The sequence below is a fragment of the Rhynchophorus ferrugineus genome, unplaced genomic scaffold (assembly GCF_030347505.1).
Source record: "Rhynchophorus ferrugineus isolate W39M unplaced genomic scaffold, kcgeb_rfMv2 rfM5, whole genome shotgun sequence".
Lineage (NCBI taxonomy): Eukaryota > Metazoa > Arthropoda > Insecta > Coleoptera > Curculionidae > Rhynchophorus > Rhynchophorus ferrugineus.
This window is the reverse complement of record NW_027472584.1, coordinates 10,885,613-10,910,393: the sequence shown is the minus strand read 5'-3', so window position 1 is coordinate 10,910,393 and position 24,781 is coordinate 10,885,613. Positions and strand designations below refer to the sequence as shown.

The following is a 24,781-nucleotide window of genomic DNA, read 5'->3' as shown; positions in this document are numbered from 1 at the left end:
CTGGTCAAAATATTCTTTAGTGCACCGAAAATAGTTGAAGATGAGAATCAATTGTTCTGATGAATACCTCATGATTTGGCTAAATAGTACCTTTTCCTAAGATACTAATTTATCTATTTGAATAGCTTCAAATTAGTGTTATTTTCGATATAGACATAAAGTTCAACTATCGTGCCGCTGAAATGGTTTATTTCTATTGATAAATATTTATAGCTATAACTCTCATATTATCCGCTCTCCATTTAATTTTATCTACTCCCTTTCCAGTATGACGACCGCCACGACCCTTTAGGCCACCACGAATTCACCAACAAGTACAAAGGTTGGCAACGCCGGTGGATTGGTACCATGCAGTTCCAGGCTATAAAAGACCATCACGACGACGTCTCGCTCTCTTTTCTTTTCTCCATCCCCTTGTAATAGTACCACTTCCAGAGCGCTTCCGTACTTCCTCTACCTAACCTAATATTCTTTCAATTCTCCCAACGACCACATGTATCATTTAACATTGAAATAAACAGTATTTCTTCAACCAATATTTTCAGTTCTCGTGCAAATTCCTTCCAAAAATAGTAGTGTGTTGTGACAAATAATCGCAGCGGCAGCCACACATTTCGACCGACTGACCGACCTGATGAACATTCCTACACCAGCATTATTGAGCTGATTATAGAATTGAGATAACTTTTCAACAATTTTTAAACTCATTAAAGGCTTAATATATAATATCAGTCTATATATATATATATATATATATATATATATATATATATATATATATATATATGTATATATGTAACAGTCTTACTATGCTTTCAGATTTCGTATTATTAGCTCATCAAGATTTAATGTAAACAGAGGAACAAGAAAATATTAATAATTTTAATAAAAAATGTACATATACTTACTGTTCTTGGTGCCATTTCTCGCCGAATTTGTCATCTTCGCTTTTATATACAGCTTGAAATTCGACAGTTTTTTTCGTTCTTAGTCCTAGTTCTCGCGAGGTTAACAAAGGCCGTTGTGATAAAGAGGGTGAATCATTAGGAGTAGGGGATGCGGTGCCTGAAGTCATTCTGCTTGATCAGTCAAGAAACAGTCCTGCAAGAAAAATTCAATCAGTGTTGATTATAAATAAAAAGTTTCGTCTTTATATTTTATTTACACCGTTATTTTTATGTAAATTGTTGTGCTATTTGAGATTCGAAACAATATTCTTTGTCTGTCTGGATTGTAACAGTTAAATAAAATAAACTTTGCGTTGTTTCGGTAATTGAGAGACAAAATAGTAGGTTGTTTAGTTTTGTCATTTTATTATTTTTAAAATAATACTACTTTTTATGAACACATAGATCACACATTCTAATGCAACTTGGCTCTCAAAAGAAGAAATTACAAAGAGAGAAAATGTCTGATTTAGAGAAGGGATATCAGAACAATACCATCAATACTCACACAGTTTCCATTACACAAATATATTACGAAAAAACGGTGAATGAAAGAAGGAAATGTGGCAGCATATATAAGTTTTTACTTTTCCCATATCTTAATAAATTTATACAAGGAAAACGATCTTTCTCAATTTAGGTTCACTTCAATCTTCTGATTTCCTGTGCGTTGTCCAGTAGCTGTAGTGCTTCCACGTTGATGTGATTTTGTAAACTTTTTTCATATTTTAGGGCAAAATAATGGATAATTTCGTTAGATAATCCATTAGATTTCGGGGTCATCATACACACTTCTTTAGCTATGTAGCGATAAGCATTAGTAATTATCAAATATATCAATCAATATTTGTTTTAGAATCACTCAGTTTGGTGCTTTAATTCAACCCCAAAATTTAACCCCATAAGTCTAGTTTGATTTTAAGTCAAGTTCGAAGTATCTTTCGACTAACCATTACTGCTGCTTTTGTCTAACCTGATATTAAATTAAAAAAACGTTTTAAAATCATAAACTGCATTTACAATTTATTGCTGGTATGACCGAAGCCATTTAAAATAGCCACAGATCAAATATTTTGAAAATTGTTGATAAATAAAAACAAATAATCTAGTTTTAAAAGAATCACTAACTATTGATGAAAATATTTAAATTCTTATTTAAACTGCAGAACTAGGCTGAATGATTGACTTAGCGCTTCCACATTTCTGAAATTTACATTATCTGAATTATTAATGTAGCTAACGTTAACATGTAGATATAAGGTCATGGTTTAGTTGTCATCAGCTGGTGCATTCATCATGCTTTTCTACAAGCGCTGTGTAATCATGTTTGACAAATAGAATAAACTTACAGCCTGAGCCGCATTCAAGGATCATTAGTCAAGTGTCAAGTTGAATTAGATGCAAAATGGTGTAGTAACCGAAAATCCTATATTATTTTCCGAAGTAATCAATTTATATCTTAGTATTAATATAAAAATAGATTTTATCAGATTTCTCTATTTAGCTGAACTGACAGTAGTTGAATTTTGTCGATAACATAACATAATTAGCGAACAATTATTTACTAATTTACTACTAAATATATATTTATAATAATTTACCAAGATAATTATACATTAACATAAATGAGGAAATTCGTAGTCAAATAGTTTTAATACTAACTGGTAAATATATTTTCGGATTATTCGTTTTATTCGAATTTAATTTTTGAACGTGTTCAGTTTTGAATTCTAATATAAATATAAACATAAATATCTTACAGTACCTGTCTAAATTTACAAACTTATATTAATATGTTCTTCAACTAGTACATATGTTATTTATATTCCGATTTACCCATTTCAATTTATGATGTTCGTTTTTTGACACTAAAAGTTTTCGAATAAACTTTGTCTAATAGTAATAGCAGAGAACTAATGCTTCTGAGAAAACAACGTTATTGTTAGCTATCTTGTCAGGTAAATTAACAACATTAGACGGTACATTAACAATGGCGACCAAATCTTCTTATTTTCCTTAAATTCTAGAGTGTTTCTAATTTAACAAAATTGCAGCTACTTTAGAAACCCATTTAAAACTAGAGCGATAACATTAAATGTAATTCCAGATCTAGAAAATCCGGATATAGAATTAAACTAAAATAATTTTATATTTGGAATAAGGTAAAATCAATATTTGATGTATGCATAAGTTCTTGCTATTTGACAACAGGTGGCACATTAGCAATTCATTTTTCGTATTTGATATACTTATCCCACATAAATTGAGGCCAAGGGACGTTAAAAATCGATGTGTTCTACACTACCCGCCATATAGCCCAGACCTAGCCTCTTTTGATCCACTTATTGAATTTGACGAGAAAAGAATACAGTTTATTTCATGCACATAGGAAAACTTATACGAAGAAGATTGTTTACGACAGATATTAATCTAAATTGGGGGCATATATGATTTTGCGCTAAGATTTCTATTTTAATATGTGTTTTAAAGTCTCCTTTTTACCAACGAGGGTTGATCTGAACTGGTGTTACTGATTGACTTGGGCTCCGAACCACGGTTTTCGGCATTAAACCTATCGACTGGTCAGTGACTAACTTAGAGACCATCTCAGAAGACATCCGGTCTTACCCAGACTGGTTACTGGCATGACTGGGACAGTTATTCCATGTTGGATTTTCCACTGTTGCCTAAAAACATTTACAATTACAACCACAAACATAAATGCCATCATGTATCACCATCCTCCATCATGCATACATCCATGCCCCAGCAGGATTCGAACCCACGCTCAGTAGGAGGACCGTCCTGTCGCCGCACTAAGATTTCAAACCGTTTTGTAATACAATACTGCCAAAACAAAGTTCTTTCATTAATTATAAATGTTTATCGTTACGTAATTAGCGAAGGACTGGTGACGATGATCTCTAAATCAAATGGATCTACGAAGTCATCTAAGATTTCGCAGTAAAACATGAAAGAAGTGTACTAAATCATAACAACATGAAAACAGTACATCTACTGAATCACGCGGAGGAAACTGAATATTGAAGAGAACCAAAGCACATCAACTGATATGAGGGTTTCTATAGTGTAGTAACGTTAATCTTGAGACGGTTCTCTAGTCTAGACCTAGAAGGAATATACCCTGAATTTGATTTTTTAGTTTAAATTATTTTCGAGATACAGCTGATTTAGTGACGTAGCTTAGTAATATAAAAAGGAAACTTTAAAGGCGTTTTTCTCAAGTTCTACTGAATCAATTTATTTGAAACTTGGTGTGAAACTTCTCTGTAAATTATTCTAGCTACCAGCTGCAATATCAACTCTATTCTTCGTAAATTTTGACTCGACTTCTACGAGAATACCAAAGCACCGATCACAAAAATGTTGATTGACAGTGAAATTCATTTCACTATTTTCCTCCCAATTATTTTATATGTTGTCACCATAATAAATACACATAACAAATATTTCAAAACCAAAATTAGCCAAATCGATCTAAGCCCTTAGTTTTAGCGAGACTAACGAATAACACATAATTTTTGATGTATAGATTGTAACAAGTATTATTTTATTTAGAACAAAAAACTATTTTCTAGCACATACTATTCCTAAGTGGACATTTTACGTACAATTTAAACTCACATAATACTGATACGACAAGGACTGAAATTAAACCAATTTCTAAACCATTTCAATTTTCGTACCTATATTTTCTAATAGTAAACGTAACATTAAAAAGAAACGACTTTAGGTGTCTCGTGTTTTGTAAAAGCTAGTTCGCAGAAATATTATCATTATCTTTACGTTTTAGATTTTATACATTCGATTGATAAGAATACAAATCGCCGACGTAAAATACCCTTGTTAGTAGAGGAACATTTTAAAATTATTGAAATTGTCAAGATTTCTATTTTATGGCGTTATCAGAAGTTCCATCCGAATTTGTTTTGGTTTCCGATAGTCTGTTTAAAATGGTTGTTGCAAAATACCGAAGAGAAATATTTGTAAACCAAAGTTCTTGTTTTTTAGCCGTGCTCAATGAAGTCTCTTCAATAAAAAAATTATTAAGATATAAGCTGTAAGAATATATGTGGAGGGGCAGAGTTAGTTATTCAAGTACAGAAACTGGTTTAATGTGTCATGTAAAACCTCTTGCTTGATGTTTTATATATGAATTCATTGAACATTTATTCTGATATGTAAGAAAAATTGCACTGGCGTACTACTTCCGTGTTTTATAATTACCTAAGTGTTTTTATTTATTAATTAATTTTCAATACAAAGAAACATAAATTAGTAATATTTGTTCCGAACAGGCAGTTACCATTTTTCCAGAAACTCGAATTACAAGTAATTACTTTAGGGAGTATCATTAGCTTTTTATTTATTAAATTAACATTTCTGGAGTTTTTTCAATACCACTTTATATTCTAGGGTTTGATTTTATATCGAATGTAATTACCAAACATAGTGTACGCACTATATGTACTATATATATAATTACTTGTGCTGACAGTGCGAAGTTTGCAGACTGGAAAATAAAGCAATACTAATTTATATTTTTAGAATAATATACGTACTCAAAGTTATTCTTTTACTTTTATTTTGTTGTAATATTTATGTTATACTGTAGCTTTTTTTGAGCTTGTAAATCAAATTTTATTGATATTGCGAATGAATAGATTTCGTTTAATAATATTTTCTCGAGAGTCTATAAGTACGAAATAATATAAAATAATATAAAAATAGTAGTATTTATTGCACTGGCCAGATATAATATGAAAGAAATACTTACTATGCCTAGTGTATTTCTACCAAATATTGCTATATTACAAAATGTTAATATAAGAATGGAACAACATTATTAATCGAAGAAGAAGCTGTTTCAAAAGCAAATAATGGCGCAGTACCTTATTAATAAATACATATTATATATACACATATATTATCTATCCCCTGTACTTATCCACCAATATATTTTAAAGAGAACCACTGTTATTTCTCTTGCTTTTAAAATTAATGTTCGGATACATGCTTCTCACTGGTTTTCTTTTTTATGAATATATTATCTGCATATCAGTTCTAATATTCAACATATTCCATTATATGTATGTATATCGCTATATATCAAAGGACTTTCAAACAATATTACAAAATAAATTAGAACGTTTATTAATTTTCATTAAACCAAATCTTTTGTAATAATGCAAATTAATATTGCTAAACAACTAAATTTAAATTAAAGGACTAACTAACAGATATAGATGTATTAACATTGTGTATATTTAGCAGTAGTAAACTTCAAGAATCCAAAAATAATTCTTTAGAGAGGTAATTTTATAACTTCTCAATTTATGGTAAATACGCTAAGTAGCTTCTATAAACTTTATAATTAAATAATTTATATGTAATAATACAAATTAACTAATATATTAAATATTTATAACTAATTTTATATCGATAAATTCTACAAAAAATAACTCGTATATACCCTTAAAATGTATATCGTGGCAATTCCAAACGTTCGATCTCACTAACCACTCAAACATTCTTGTCCCCAAGGATCTGCTTTATCTGATAGAGTGGTAAAGATTTCAGATGCTTTTGTGACCTCTTAATATTTATCAATGTTCCTTTCTGAGATTTTGCTTCAGACTTTCTCGATAGATTAGAGTTGGTTCCTTCGTTTTGTTGGTTTTTTTCCATTGTTAGAAATATCGAACACTCAAACTATATATAATTATTTATAGCAAAAATAACATGATACTAAGATTAGATATACTTTAGTAGTATATTTTAGTAATTATTCTAAAACACACCTAGGTTGGATTTTCGTTAACAATAATGTTTTTGGGTATCACCTTATTTATCCCTACAGTTTCCTTCGTAAGAATATATATAAAAAAAACTGCTCAGATACGGGGGGTAGACAAAATATATGACCTGACATACAGTCTATTCAAACTGACAGTGGACTGGCGTCATTACAATACCAAATGCATTGCCTATCGCAGATTGTAAATTCGTTTTGAAATCGAGCAGTATATTTCCTTCTCATATTATTCTAATTAAAACGAGATACAATGCTCTCTGATACGTCCGAACATGTAACATAAATACGCCTATAACTTCAGCTTATAATATACGCCTTGTTGTCAAACGTCTGTAAAAGTCTTCAAAACATTATTGATAATAATTACAGGTTATAAACCGGCAAGCGTTAATTTGGCGCTGAACATGTTTTAATATAACTCAAATCGTTGATTAATATTTGTTATTATTCTAATTGGAAATTAGAGATATGCATCTTTAATGAGTTTTTTCGACCACTACATAATGGAGGCCCTTTCTTGCTAATAAAATGCGTTAGAAAAGTAGGTTTCGATATTTTAAAATAATAACATGCTGCGGGTTTTATTGGAAATGTTTTTAGCGTATTGCAGCTGCACTTAATATTAGTATGGACACTCTGACTAAAATCTCTCTAAAATTAAAAATCACCAAAACACATCTTCATTCACAGAAAAAAAGACTGTCCTCATACGAAGCGTATAACAAATCAAGATCACCGTGATTTTAGCTTTATCCGAGATCAAATGTATGAAATTTTCAATATAAACAGAATATAATACGATTATTTGAGAGTAAACTGTTACTCTGGAAAGTTTCCATAGAAAACTTAAAGATATTCAGATCTTTTGCTGATACTGTTGGAAAACATAAGATTTAATTCATGTAAAGATAATCCACGAAGAGGTCTAATTGAATTTGCAGACATTGCTTTTAAAATAATATAATTTTCGAAAGCGTATAAGAAAATTAAAGGACACTTGTTATTTTAGAATGGAAGATGGGGTCACTCATGGCAAGGCGATAATAATAAAAGTAGTGTAAAGGCAACAAAAGTTGATGGAAAAAGGTAAACATTTGAAATAACATTTAATTATATTTTAGTCAGAATATATTTTAATAATTCATTGGACTATATATGTCCAATTTCTTCTTGCTAAAAATAGGAATGGTTTTAATTTTGGCTCAAAGTGGAAAAATGAACAATGGAGAAACATGTTTAAGCTTCGTTTTTATTAACTATTTCAAATTTTTACTCCATAAATATGATAAATAAATTGTTTAATGAGTTTTACGTAATTTACTTTTTTAGAAATAGGCCTGAAAAAAGATGCATAGTAGATGACTGAAAAATATGGCCACACAGTATTAAATATTATTTTCACTGCATATTCAATTAAATCGAATTGATATGGGGTGTGGCAAAGTATAATTAAAACAGACATGCAGGTCGAGAAAGAAAAGAAAGAAGCTTTGCCTACAATAACACCTTCGGTTTGGATGAACTCCATCAGATACACTGAAGAAGAAATTGAGAAATGGTGGAATCGCAAACAAGTGTTGGGTAGATTAGAAATTAATAGCTTAGTTATTGACTTGAATAGTGACTCAAAAAGTTACAGTGGCTGAATGTAACTTTGTGGAATTATGATAAAATTACCAACACATGGTGATGAGAGTAATATATAATTAATATAAGATAACCGTAGAAAATTGTATTGTAGAGTGTGAAGGATTTGTGTGCATAGATATATGTGTAATTGTATAATGTATAAGGAGAAAAACTAAATGTTTGGCGGATATGTCAAATACTATAAATATTTATTATATGATATAAATTTAGGAAGAATTCATATATATATATATATATATAGAATCCAATTGTATCAAGAAAAATATACAAAGGTAGTAACAAGAAAGTCGGGAGAAATAAAGTGATATCAAAATTACTTGAAAAGGAAACATTTGACAAAACAAGAAGAAAACAAGAAATACATGTAAAAAAGTAAATATGCTCTCTAATGAAAGTAAAATACATTATTGAACATGCAATTGTTAATTATGTGAATTAAATGTAAATATAATGAAACAACTCTAACCTACTGGCTATTGTGGCTGTATAATTAAATATAGTTTAAGTGATTCGACAATATATGCTTTAGACATACTATAAAATTAAATTAATTATCTTTTTAACATTAGTTTTTGTTTTATTTAGATTAGAGTATGTCAAAGCCAAAATGAATCAAAATTAAAAGTTTATGCTGCAGTATTGCGAGTATTTTCACGTTAAATTTATTTTATTAAATTACGTCGATTTATATGATATGACTTCCATATTTTAGTGAACGGACTATATACCCTGTATTTATTTATTAATAAGGTATTTGCCACAATTTGCTTTAAAACCAATTCAGCCTTGGTTCGTAGAGATAAGAGTATGATCAAATATATTCCCTGGATAGCAGAATCGTCAAACGAATAAGGAGTAGATTACCATTTTTAATATCTTTGAAGGAATAGGCGAATATATTGGTACAATATTCCGTTAAAAACTATTCAGACACTCGAAGAATTTATACTGCAAATATTTGCAACTATTTTAAAAGCAAATGGCGACTTAACACTTTATTAATAAAAATAAACATTATGTATATGTCATGTTATTTGTTCATTATCCATATAATATAGCTTATCTCCTGTTCTATATACACATATAAGAACAATTAGTTTTATAACTAATATACGACATCATATGAACTTATTACTTAATTATTTTAATTGTTTTGTATTGTGAAGTCTATTATTTACCATCTTGTTAGAACGAATGAAATATTCAATTATATTCAATACAAATGCTACTATAGTCGCCTTTCCTTTTTTCAGTTGGCCTTTAAGAAGGTATAGCGACCTTGAGGCATGTCGAATTTTACATCGTGGTATAACGGTCTACAAAATACCCAGAAATAGAATCCCAGATGTTGAGCACGGGCGGGGTGCCAGCAGCGCCAACTAGAACCCGATAACGAATAGCTGGCGGCAACCCCGAGACGTTTATCTGGGAGGTTATTGAAGGGTATTGCGATTCATTCAGTACCCGACTAGCGTTTGATTTAGACGTGCCACCATCGACTGCCAAAGCTTCGTCTCCAGGTAACACCGCGGCCATCCGTTTTATATTTTTTGTATTTTCCACATTTTTTATATTGGCAATAAATAACGGTCACATAATGTAAACACCACTGTTTCATTTCGTTTTACCTCCATTCACCGAGCCATATCATTTACTTTAAAGTGGTGACCCCGACGTGATCTTTCGCAAAACTGGATTTGGACTCGTGAATGGAGGGTACGTTGAACATGGTGTATTTTACGTGGCCGTTATATTTTCTATTTCAAAATTTTAAATATTTTTAATTCGATTCGTTTTCGATTTTACCTTCAATATTCCTTTTCATTTTATTCCTATTCATTTCATTATTTCCAATTCATTTTTTTTTAAATTTTTTGTCAAATTTTTTTTTCACAATCTTTTGAACTCATAGATATTTTTGCATCATTGCTTAATCATCAGCGTCTCGGCTAAAATTTCTTTCGGCGCTATGTTTAAATCATAATATCTTCCTTCGCTCGTCGTCTCCGTCATAATGGCAGACATTTTGATCTGAAAAGCTTTGGGCAGCTTCGGTCGGATACCGTCGTTATTTGTTTTTTCTGAATTACCGTAATGTATGTGACTACGGATTAGTCACAGAGCAGCTCCAGAAGCTAGGTACCGATTGCAGTCACCGTAGACTCGTCATGTCTTCGCCGAGGTACCAGAATTGCCAAGGTCTCGTCGTCGAAGAAAATAAGCTACCACGTCGTCGAACAATCGATCCTCCCACAGCGTCGATTACGGGAGCCCTGTCCGAAAAACAGCTCGTTCTCAGCGTCGTCGATGGACCACATTCAAGTGCCAAAGCGACGATGAAGCAACGGTATCTGTAGGACCGGAAGATATCAACCGCCGTTCCAGATTGCAACCGTACCAACCACAACCGTTTCGAATTATCATATTTTTCAAAGCCCTTTTCATGCAAAACATTTTGTTTGGTATATAATTTTTTTTTTGTATTTGGTATTTTTTTATACATTTTTGTATTTTTGTTGCTTGAAGTAATTGTATGTAAAATTCTGGCAGGGGAGTATTGTAGCGACCATGAGGCATGTCGAATTTTACATCGTGGAATAACGGTCTACAAAATACCCAGAAATATAATCCCAGATGTTGAACACGGGCGGGGTGCCAGCAGCGTCAACTAGAACCCGACAACGAATAGCTGGCGGCAACCCCGAGACGTTTATCTGGGATGTTATTGAAGGGTATTTCGGTCATTCAGTGCTCAACCTTCGTTTCGTTTAGACATGCCACCATCGACTGCCCAAGCCTCGTCTCCAGGTAACACCGCTGCCATCCGTTTTATCATTTGTAATTTTCAGATTTTTATATAGCCAATAAATAACGGTCACATAATGTAAACACCACTGTTTCATTTCGTTTTACCTCCATTCACCGAGCCACATCATTTTCCCTAAACAAATATATTTCCTGGATAGCAGAATCGTCAAACGAATAAGGAATAGATTACCATTTTTAATATCTTTGAAGGAATAGGCGAATATATTGGTACAATATTCCGTTAAATACTATTCAGACACTCGAAGAATTTATACTGCAAATATTTGCAACTATTTTAAAACTCATAGCTCTTCTCCTGTTCTATATACAAAGGCACATATAAGAACAATTAGTTTCATAACTAATATACGAAAACATATGAACTTATCTCTTAATTATTTTAATTGTTTTGTATTGTGAAGTCTATTATTTACCATCTTGTCAGAACGAATAAAATATTCAATTATATTCAATACAAATGCTACTATAGTCGTCTTTCCTTTTTTCAGTTGGCCTTTAAGAAGGTATTTCGCAAATTAAAGTGGGCGGAAAATGGAATAAGAGTCGACGCCGATTATCTTAGCCATCTAAGATTCTCAAGCGATATTGTTCTGTTTTTAGAAGATTCGAGGTTTTTATCAAAGATCAAGAAAGGTCATTAAGGGGGTTGAAAGGCGCGCCTAATGTGACTGGCACCCTTTTAAGGGAGTCCTAATATTTAAGAGAAATATCCTCTTCTGTTCGATTAGTGTATCACGCTTGTTATGGCCTATTTAATTAACAGAGAATTATATTTCGATAATGTAAAGTTTTAATATTAAAAAATCTAGGTCGGCAACTATATATTGTTTAGTGATATTTTCTATATACTTTGTATTTTTATGTATATTAATATGCATAATATACTTGATAATATTGCACCAGTAATTCATGTCGTAAATTATCAAAAGGCGTCGTTCTGTATATGTATTTATATTTTATAAAAGCCAAGATATAAATTATCCAGGAAATACCTAACTATAGAAATAGAAATCTCCCTCAGTGAGTAATATTGGTTACATTATATCGCTGTATATGCAAATGAAGTTTAAATTAACTGAAGAAAATATAATACAGTTAAGAGAATAGCCATGTTTTTATTATACGAGTATTTTCTTAAAGATAATTCAATTTCGCTTATAAAGAGAAGACTAAAACCAAATCATACACTCGAACAGCCATAAGGTAGATTATGAAAAGGGAACATTATTCAGTATCATATCACTTACATTCAAATAAATAAGCAAAATGTTATGACAAAAAGATTAAATGCCTGACATCACATATTTAACAAATTACTAAAACAATATTTTTGGAAAACTACAAATATAAAACGAAGTTCTTGAAAATTATAAAATATTTCAAAACAATATATCGAGAAAGCGAATAAGGAAAACTAAATATATAGCTTGGCAAATTAAAAAAACAGAAAAACATCTGAATAGAGATAGAGATATAAAATAGCAGAAAGGTTATAATAACAAATAGAAAATCACTACATAGTATAAAACAAAGTCGCCTTTTCTGTCCCTATATCCCTATGTGCGCTTATATCTTTAAAACTACGCAACGGATTTTGATGCGGTTTTTTTCAATAGATAGAGTGATTCAAGAGGAAGGTTTGTATTTATAACACATGCATAATATACTAAGGCAACATTGCTAATTTTAGAGGTTTCTAACGTGATGTCGTAAATTAACCTATTTTTTTAGGCTTATTTAGCAATTAGCAAAAACGCTGCCTAACCCTACGAGTTAGATCAAATTAATGTACTACAGTATTGTACACCATAAAAAGGTCAACAAAAAAGTCAGCGATGGTATATGTTTATCTTTTAGGGGTAACCCACATTAACCATTTTTATTGTTTACTTTTTACGTGAGAAAATGGCTTATTTACGAAGCTATTTTAAGCAATACGGCATTAATCCTTATCGAATTAAGTACCTTAAATACAGTGTGCAATTAATATAGATCAATATGGTTCCTTACAGCATGTAAATTAAACAAATATTTTCGGAGATATTACAAATTTAAAATTTGCGTTTAAAAATGTGTATTGTAATAAAAATTGTATGAATTTAGATATTCCAAAGATAGCAGGAAATCTTCATAGTAAGTATAGGGGAAGAGGAATTGTTTTACTCCAAATTTAATGCGTGCAGGCCAAGGGCAGTAATGAATGAACCAAAAATACTGGATCGATTTTAATCATGTTTTCATTGAGTAACATAGGCATATATATTTTAAGCCCGTGCAAAGTCGGAGCGGGCCGCTATGTTTTTATATACAACGTTCATATTTTTTCTGTAGTGTATTTAATTTAGTATCAGCATTGCACCCGTGCGAAGCCGGGGCGGGTCGCTAGTATTATATAAATGCATTATAGAGTAAATATGGTGTAGTTGGAAGAGCTCAAGAAGCAGGTATAGAACTAGATATTCAATAAAATATAATACTGAACAATATAGTCAATATTATATTAGGTGATTGCATGTATACTAATAATTTTTTTACTTTAAGAAGACATTTATTAAGTTAAATTGATACAATATTTTTTCCACTTTTCTTACAACATAGTGACACCGTCGCGAAAGAACAATGTTTGTTTGATATCAATGCAATCATCTATATTTTCGCACATTTTCAGCACATATCGAATCTATTTACCATTGCTGCATTGATCTGAGTCAGAAGGTGCTATATCTGGTGAATACACTGGATGCGGTATAACAGTATGTCCTTTACAACACTTGCAACGCGAGGCCAAGTGTTGTTGTTATGTTACAGCTTCATTCGATTTGTAATACCTACTTGTAATATGCTTGTAGTACCTCAACTGTTGATTCTACCATATGCATAGCAATTGTTTAGCGTCATGAATATTTCTCTTCGGGGTCTGTGTGGAGGCTGGGCTAATCGATGACATAAATGACACTTAATAGATCTATTTTTCATGGCCAGTCTTCTTTTGTGCTTGACAAGCAATGAAACCGCGATGTTGAAGCGGTTTGAAATGGCATGTTCGGTCAATTCTTATGTTAACCATTTTCCCTTTACTGAACCTTTTCCATCACATTTAAAGGTCTGCAGACAGCTGATTATGGAACTGCTAAGCTATTTGAAAGTTATTTGGGAGTTTAAGCTACGGGTTCTTTTTGAATAAGTCTTTCAATTCATTTCCTTTATATTGATTTGATCCTCCAGACCGTTCTTTGTCACTGGGTCTAAAGTCAGAAACTTATATTCATTACATACGTTAAATACATTTAAATAGTTGAAACTAATTCCGACAATTGGCATATGATGGAGAAGTATCACCGTAATTTTTTAAAAGAGCTTGAGGTGCTTAGATAGCAGGCTTGTTCAAATCAAACAAGAAAAGTAAGAAAAATCGAAAATGGCATCTTGAGCAAGATTCTATTTGATTCCATGATTAGCGTCTGTACACACTGAATGGAACTGACATGGATTAGAGATCCTACAGATAAGAAAATACTCAATAATAAAACTCAAAAGCTTATGCGAGAAATCGAAAAACTAAAGGAATATTTAATTAACATTTATATTCAAAAACTATCAGCATATAAAGAGGTCGATTACTCACTTCAGAGAGTAATAAAAAAGAACCACCTCAGAAGCAACAACCGACCATGGGCCAGAAACTTTAAACAAATGCAATGCTCTTTGCTGAACATCTAGCTGAAATTTATACTCACAATCACGAGCAGACTAACCACTGCGTATTGGAATGTAAATATGATTCAAAAGCCAGGTAAATAGCCTAATCAATTCAAATCGTATAGGCCTATCTCCCTACTTACAATTGTGTCGTAATTTTGGAGAAAATATTACTCAATAGAATTAGTCCAATAGTGAAACAAAGCAACCTAATTCCGGACTACCATTTTGGATTTCGATAGAAACAGTCAACAATCGACCATGTTCATGGAATAACGGAATATCATTTAGCATACTTTGGAAGGAAAATAAGTAGATTCAACAGTTTTTCTAGACATAGCACAAGCTTTCAATAAAGTTTGGCAGTCGGACTTGATATAAAAATTACACAAAAAGCTGTCAAAGCAATATGTAGAGATATTAAAATAATATATCTCCATAAACTCTTCAGAATTAAACAAGCAGCAGTACATCAACGCTGGGTTCTGGGACCTATACTCTCTCTGCAACAGTAACACCAAAAATCTAGGGAATTACGATAGCTACATTTGCGGATAATACAGCCCTGTTAACAGTTGGCAAAAACCAAGAAACATCTATAAAGACACTACATTCAGCTAGCGATAAACTAATAGACTGGACCAAACAAAGGAAAATAATATTTCACGAGCTAAATTTTGTCCCTATTAATTTTACGAACAAGGGGCTAAACAACCCATCAGTCTTGAAATTTATTGGGCGACCTAATACCATATGTAACTGGTGCTAAATATTTAGCCATTCCACTAGATTCATTAAAATGGAAGGAGAATGTTAAAAAGGAATTAGCCGAACTCAAGCTAAAATATAAACAGCTATATTGGCTCTTTGGAAATGCAAAAAGCCAATTCACAAGTTACTGAACTACAATCAGGTGTTTAAACTCATATAGGGTTGTGCCCGGTATAACAATGCAAATAAGATTCGCAAAGAAGTATAAGTATTTCGGAATATCGTATTGCGTAACGTAGTAGACGCACTTTGGTATGTACGCAATGAAAATGGAAATTCCTACAGTCAAGGAAGAAATCTAAAGGTTCGCTGGGAACACGAAGCCAGGCTACACCTTCATGAAGACCAAGAGGCGCTTCTGCTACTACATGAACAACACTCAGTTCGCAGACTGACGGGGACTAAACCCTGGAAACTTGTGTGATAATGCGTGAGTGAATAGGTGTAAGGTGTGAGAAAGGAACTATAGTTTGGCGCTGGATAGACTATAGCGTGTGGATTATAATGCTAATTGTTAGCAATAAATTAATGGATGATCCAGGAGACCAGTTTCAATAATAAACTGGAAATAGAGAAAAATTTACAGAAATGTTAAAGTCATTTCACGAATTTACCAGTTAAGCATAATAGACTGAGCGTTTATCAAACATCTCAGATAAAAATAACTAGTATAGTTTGAATTAAGTCGTCATTAGGAACATAATACATAAGCACTGAGTCTCCATACAACTTTTGCAAGAACATTTGTTAATAAATATGAACTTATACTTTTTGTGAATACCTCAATTAATATAAATTATTCTGCTTATTTACTTTATTTATCTAATGCCTGAGATCAATTAAATCCATTAATCATCAAAAACTCTTAAATTAAACATTTGGAGATTGATACAGGTTACCCTTACTTTTGTGACCTTTTAACGTTTATCAATCTTTCTTAATGGTTATGCCTTCAAGACATCACATCAAATTAAAATCAATCCGTACCACTTTTGCTTCTTAGAAAGCATTTCTTGAATCTAGTTTATTTGCTGGTAATTAAAAGTATTTAATGAACTGTTGTTTTCGTTATATTAAATAACTATTTATATAATAAATGGTTTATATATTAGATATATCAAATATAATAAAATATACTGAAGTGTTCTTGATACTAAACATATATTTTAGTTATTTTCAAATGAGTGATATTGCAATACATAAACCAGAATTTTTAATTATTACTTGTAGTTTTATAAAGAAAAAGGCATTGTCTCTAAAATATCTCGTGTAAGTAAATTAGCAAGTTTATCTTTAAAATCTTACGTAATAGTTTCAACATGTAGTTCATGATATTGAGTTTTGAAAGTTTTGTTAAAACAGAATATCTTAGATGTTTAAAATAGTTGGAGTTGACTGTTTATGATTTTCTATCTACTCTGCTAACATCGTTGGTCTTCGCATTTGAAATTAATTAATAAGTTTTATGTAAAGTTTCCGTTAAATGTTATAACTTGAGATAAAAGTTCTTGGCAACGTCATTTTTTAGTCATTTTTATAAATTAAACTTTTAAAAATAAGTTTAACAACGGTGGTTTAAAAATTATATTATAGTAACTTTTAGAGTCAGCTATGACTATTACCGCCATTTTTTAAATACTTCTATTATATTAATATATTATGCTAATAACGTTTGTCCGGTAAAGCAGTATAAGAAAGCTCTAAATTTATCGCTGCATTTATAATGCTATAATTGTTCTCCGAAGCACGAGTATTTCAAGTTTTCAAACAGCATAAAATTATGGGCACATAAATGAAAAATCGTATAATATCTTCAGCTTAATAGCTTCTCAGGGAGTTTAACGTATCAACATCAACACCATTGAATTTTTGATATATTATCCCCATTTAGTGCCCTCAGACTTAGAGACCTAGAATATCACTCACTAAATTTTCTCTTCAGAAATATTCGTATATTAGAGTAATAAATATTGATATTTTATTTTAAAATGTACTTAAAATCATAATACCTGACCTTTGTTAATTAATAACAAAATATGTTGCACATATATTGAATAATATAGGACCATAAACCGGAGATATAAAATTGTTAAATATATATAAAATTCGCTTAACGAGAGAAATATAAAATATAGATTTAATATAAAAGTTCCTAAATATATGGGAAAATCAATGTTTGAAACATACAAGGTTAAAATAAATACGTAAATACATTGTAAAATTAACGTTTAAGTATAGAGCATGAAAATATGTATGAATTGATTACCAAATATAAATGTTTGATTTTATTTTATTAATAATTTGTATTGTAATGAAAATATGTATACATGTCAACTCGGTAAAATTAAAGTTATATTACTGAGAAAGTAATTATTAGTTGTGCTATTTGATTATAAAAATGATATTATCTACCTACCTATAACCTATAAATTATTATTAATTATTTTAACCATAATTTTTTGTTTTTACTAAAAAATGTCCAATAACTTTTCATAAAAGAACATTTGTTGGAAAGCTATATTTAAAATTTAATCAAAAACATGACCTTAACAATTCATTTGAAACGTCCCCGGCCTGACACATAGATGGAGGTACTAGAATTAAATCCATATGTTTTTAGTTAGCCCTAAGCCTACAAAAATGCGTGTATAAATTTGACAGGTATCGGATCATTAGTTTATGAATTATAGCATTTTGAGTGAAGCAACTATTGTTATTGTAAAAAAATGAACAAAGAAAAATTTCGCTTGTTAATAATATATTGCTTTTTGAAGGAAAAAAATACAGTTGAAGCAAAAACTTGGCTTGATGCCGAGTTTTCGGACACTGCCCCAGAAAATTAACCATCAAGGATTGGTATGCTAAGTTTAGACGTGGTGAAATAAGCAGCGAATACGGTGAACGCAGTGGACGCCCAAAAGAGGTTCCTACCGATGAAAACATTTAAAAGATCTACAAAATGATTTTGAATGACTGTAAATTGAAATTGAATAAAATAGCATACACTCTAAAGATATTAATTGAACGTGTACATCATATCATTTACAAATATTTGGGTTTGAGGAAGCTCTGTGCAAAGTGTGAACTCACTTTTGACCAAAAACAACAACGAATTAATTATTCGAAGCAGTGTTTGAAGATGATCAAGCGTAATAAACCCGAGTTTTTGCGTCGATATGTAACAATGGAAGTATTCCGAAATCCAATCGACAGTCATCTGAGTGGAATGCACACGATGAACCTACTCCAAAGCGTAGGAAAACGCAACAGTCGGCTGGCAAAATTACGGCGTCTTTATTTTTGGGATGCGCATGGAACAACTTTCATTGACTACCTTGAAAAAGGAAGGATCAACAGTACGAATGAAGTACAAATTTGTCTCTTTCATGTGGTTGCCATAAAATTCCAACATAAAAGGTAATGAGGGTATTCGCTACCTCGCAGAGGAGCCTCTAACGTTCAATTATGGAGAATAGCTTAATATAAGGAGAATTGAATGCTTATAATCTTGAGCAATTTAGGCACCTTCACCAACTAAGATAGGATTTAATAAAGGAAAACAAGTTGTCGAAAGTAAATAAAACTTTCTACCAGCTCTCAAACATAGCACACATTACAAAAACTATTTTTTTGAATAATTGTGCCTCAACTCTCACACAGCCACACTAAAGCATATCGTACTTGAATGCAGAATATACACTCACCAAATGCAGCGATATGTAATTGAAAACAGTTTGATGATATTCTTCTCTGGTAACACTATTAATTCATAAATATCTTTTACACTTATTTATCCGAATTGCATATATCGCGACTCTACCTTGGTAAAAAAAATCGCAGAAGCCATTGAGTAGTTAATCAATTGAAATCAGTCAATCAGTCATTTCTTCACTATGAACAAGGTTTGGGTATACAACTATAGTTCTAAATCAAAGAAGATTTCTGGTGTTATTTTGCTGTATATTAGACTCTCCTTTAAAGCCACTAGGGTCTATTTGTACTGGTCCTACTGCTAAATATGAGCTCCTAACTTACGGTCTTACCCAATCTGGGTACCGGCATGATTGGGCTCTTTTTCCTTGTCGACTTTTATAATCTTGCCTTTAGGACAATTACAATTATAAACAATCGCAAGCATACATTTATGGCCATGCACTAGCAGGATTCTAACTAACGACTATCGCAACAGTCGGAGGACTAACATGTCGCCTTGACCAGTGCACCAACAAAGCCGGCAGAAGAATCAAGATTGAACGATTTGAATCTGATATTCTCTGAAAAAGTTTATGAGGGGGATAAGAATTTTACTGCTATATTAATAGTATCTGTTAATTATCATAGAAAAATAAATATACAACAATTAGTCGTATTTTATGAAACATCCAATAAAGAACATCCTGAATATATTTAGAATTGAGATTAGTTTGAATTAATATTGGGAATTATATGGCTTTGTGAATGGAGTTAAACGAAGAAGACGAAATAAAACTGTGATGATTTACATTATGTGACCATTATTTATTTATGTAACATAAAATGGGATAAAATACAAATAGATAAAAGGGAGCGGTGCAGTGATACCTTAAGAGGATACTTGGGTAATGGATGGTGGCACGTTTGAAGTGAACGATGGTTAGTGACTGGATGATCCAAAGTACGCTTCAATGATATCCAAGAAGAACGTCTCAGGTTTGCCAGATCTTCGTTATCGCTTACTAGACTGTTAATATTTTCTAGGTATTTTGTAAGCCACTATTCTAAGATGTAAAATTCGATATGCCTCAAGATCAGTACAGTATTAAAATTTATTTTGTGTTTATAAACATTGCCCTATTTATACAAACATAAGAATGCTAATATAAACCTTGTCCTAATTTACCTCATATTTTGTTTCTAATTAATAAAGCAGCAGTCGGTTTTGATTAATACGATGTATGATTAATTTCTGAAATTTACAACATAAACAGCATTATTTGAATAATTTTACAGCGTACGATTTTTGAATTAACATTGACACAGGCGCTATTAAATGCTTCACTATCACCCTTCCTGAAAACTATTTTCGGCATTTTCCTCCCGTCTGGATAGTGGAATAATAATTTGGCGTCATGCCAGAAAATCTGGGAGTTTTGCATTTATAAATTTTGGTCCGAATCGACCCTAAAAAGATAGTTATCCAGTCAGATGACATTTTATATTTTCTGTTTTGGTTAGAAAATTTGTGATTATAAACATCCTTTCGCATATAGGTCGAAAAGGGTACTAGTACACGAATGAGTTTCAGTGTTATCTGTTCAAAAGGACTACAACAGCTTACTGTATTAGTTTGATCTCATTTGTTATTTTAAAACATAAATATTGTTAATGTTTTATTATAAATTAATTGTTATGTTGTGAAGAACCTCTTAAGAACCCTATTCATCGTATCATATTCATTCATCCTACTGGATTTTAATATTTCGAAAAACATCTCACCAAATCAAATACAAATCAAGATCTTGTGCGAACTATCATATGATCACCAGCATTATTAACACTAGGCGCGATAATTCTAAAAAAGACAAAGAAGCTTAATCTTACTAACAAATTTACTAGCTGGGACACTTTTAGAATTATACTGCAAGAACAAATCAGTTTAAACGTAAGACTCAAAAGTATAAACGATCTGAGCTGCAAACCCGCAATATAATTAAGCAAATTCGGTCTGCTGTAAAAGTTACCCAGACATCAACAGAGAAATCAGAATATGAGTTAAATTAGTTAAATTACTCCCTTGAAATTAGGGAGTTGATAAAAGAAAGACGAAAAGCTAGAAGAGTATGGCAGGGAACCAGAAATGCTGCAGATATAACAATATTTAATAAAATTAGTGATCAGACAAATCAAAAGACGAAAGAATATAAACAAAGTTGCTTCGAAATATATGTAAGTGAATTAAGCCCGGAAACAGACAAATATTACTCGCTATGGAAAGCAACTCGGAGGTTCAATTATTAGAGTACCGTCTATTAAAAATGATCAAAATGAATGGGTTCGACACAACGATGATAAAACTGTTTATAAGCCTGATTAGCTGTAAATCTTATTTCTCCAACGGAAGTTGCCACAGAAATTGACAACAACCTTAATACTAAAAAGGTTCCCTGAATTAATGATATATCACCTCGGTTTTTAAAAGAGCTGTCACGAAAAGCAATAATGATGTTGACATACATATTAAATGCATATTTGAAACTAAACCATGTACCGGAATATTTTAAGATTGTTCGAATAATTATGGTTACAAAAAACCTGACAAACCGGCAGAACAAATTGCATCTTATAGGATCTATTTGGAACAATTTTGATTTGGCTATTACCTACGATATTAAAATTATTTGAAAATCTGCTGTTAAAATATATTAAACTATTTATAGATTTAGGGTAAATTATATGGCTCGGTGAATGGAGGTAAAACGAAATGAAACAGCGGTGTTTACATTATGTGGCCGTTTTTTCTTTGCTATATAAAAAAAAGTGAAAAATATAATTAGATAAAACGGATGGCAGCGGTGTTACCTGGAGACGAGGCTTGGGCAGTCGATGATGGTAGGTCTAAACCAAACGATGGTTGAGCACTGAATAAATCCAAATACCCTTCAATAACATCCCAGATAAACCTCTCGGGGTTGCCAGCTATTCGTTATCCGGTTCTAGTTGGTGCTGCTGGCACCCCGCCCGTGTTCAACATCTGGGATTATATTTCTGGGTATTTTGTAGACCCTTATTTCACGATGTAAAATTCGACATGCCTCAAGGTCGCTACAATACTACCTGCCAGAATTTTACATACAATTATTTTAAGCAACAAAAATACAAAAATGTATGAAAAAAAAATCAAGTACAAAAAAAAAGATATACCAAACAAAATATGCTGCATGAAAAGGGCTTTGAAAAATATGATAAATCGAAACGGGGTTGGTCCGGTTGTGATCTGGTACTCCCGTAATCGGCGCTGTGGGAGGATCGATTGTTCGACGACGTGGTGGCTTATTTTCTTCGACGACGAGATGTTAGCAATTCTGGTACCTCGGCGAAGACATGACGAGTCTACGGTAACTGCAATCGGTACCTAGCTTCTGGAGCTGCTCTGTGACTAATCCGTAGTCACATACGTTACGGTAATTCAGAAGAAACAAATAACGACGGTATCCGACCAAAGCTGCCTAAAGCCTTTCAAATCAAAATGTATGCCATTATGACGGAGACGGCGAGCAAAGGAAGACATTATGATTTAAACATAGCGCCGAAAGAAATGTTTAGCCGAGACGCTGATGATTAAGCAGTGATGTAAAAATATCTATGAGTTCAAAAGATTGTGAAAGAAAATTTTTAAAAAATTAATTGGAAATAATGAAATGATATTTAAGCTTCATTGTTCCAGCACTAAAATAAAATTTAATGAGGAACAAATGTTTGAATGAATCTGATATTGAAAGAATTTGAAAAGGAATAGGAATAAAATGAAAAGGAATATTGAAGGTAAAATCGAAAACGAATCGAATTAAAAATATTGAAAATTTTGAAACAAAAAATATAACGGCCACGTAAAATACACCATGTTGCACGTACCCTCCATTCACGAGTCCAAACCCAATTTTGCGAAAGATCACGTCGGGGTCACCACTTTAGGGTAAATGATGTGGCTCGGCGAATGGAGGTAAAACGAAATGAAACAGTGGTGTTTACATTATGTGACCGTTATTTATTGAAGTAATATAAAAATGTGAAAAATTCAATTACATAAAACGGATGGCAGCGGTGTTACCTGGAGACGAGGCTTGGGCAGTCAATGATGGCAGGTCTAAACCAAACGATGGTTGAGCACTGAATAATACCCTTCAATAACATCCCAGATAAACTTCTCAGTATTGCCAGCTACTCGTTATCGGGTTCTAGTTGGCGCTGCTGGCACCCCGCCCGTGTTCAACATCTGGGATTATTTCTGGGTATTTTGTAGACCATTATTCCACGATGTAAAATTCGACATGCCTCAAGGTCTCTTCGATAGAAATATCAGAAATCTAGTTTGGATTTCGAAATCACCACCCGGTAATCGACCAAGTGCACATAATAACAGCGGTTGTTGCAATATTCCTCACAAGCTTTTGACTGGGTATGGCATTTCGGATTAATATACAAAATGAAGAAGTTGTTACCGCGGAATTACTGTCTACTTGTATTTTCGAAAGAAAATTCAGAATCCCATATGAAGGGACATTCTCCATACTTAAACCTGTTTCGGCTGGAGTTCCACAGGGTAGCGTCAACAACAAAAGAAACAGTAGAAAGATGTATCTCTGTTACGTAAAGCTCTAAAAAAGTACAAGTAGTGGTCAAAAAAATCTACAAATGGACTAGAGACTGGAAAATACAGCTTATTAACTCCAAATCTGTCCATATTAATTTTGCATTGCGGCGAAATGAAAAAAACCTGATTACATCACTTGACGGATGCGCGATTGCTCAAGCAGAATCAGCCAAATACCTAGGAATATATCTCGATGGTATTTTGACCAGAAACATCACGTTAGACAAAAGAAGATCAGATTAAATTTAAAGTCAAGCAACTGTACTCGTTAGTTCTAAGATGTTGTCAACTTGACCTAAAATCAAAGAGATTGGCATATCAATCTATCATAAAGACTATTTGTAGGTATGGGGTGTACATATGGGGTTGCAATAAAATATAAAACCAACTAGTAGTCCAATGCGCCCAAAATAATGTTGCACAATTAATTACCAATTCTTATCGCTACGTAACCAACGAAGAGCTGCACGATGATCTCGAAATCAAATGGATACACGAATATCATACATAACGATTAAGGTTGCTAAATCACAGCAACGTGGAAACAATATAACTGCTGGGCAACACGCAAGAAAGCAGAAGATTGAAGCGAATCGAACCACATGAACTTGTTTAGGGTATAATCTTATTTTTACTTTTGTTTTTTGTAGTTTTAGTAGATTAATTTTATTTTAATTTGGGAAATACATACTGATGTAT

At 32.0% G+C, this 24,781-nt stretch overlaps 1 protein-coding gene across 1 annotated transcript in view; it reads right to left on the bottom strand.

Moving 5' to 3' along the window:
* The window catches only part of LOC143197124 (potassium voltage-gated channel subfamily KQT member 1), a 311,560-nt gene extending 310,479 nt beyond the window's left edge, over positions 1 to 1,081 (bottom strand). The window contains exon 1 of the mRNA XM_076405315.1: positions 909 to 1,081. Within this exon, the coding sequence (XP_076261430.1) occupies positions 909 to 1,075 (167 nt within the window). The 5' untranslated portion in view covers positions 1,076 to 1,081. The remainder of the gene's footprint in view (positions 1 to 908) is intronic.
* Between the last annotated feature and the right edge of the window lie 23,700 nt (positions 1,082 to 24,781).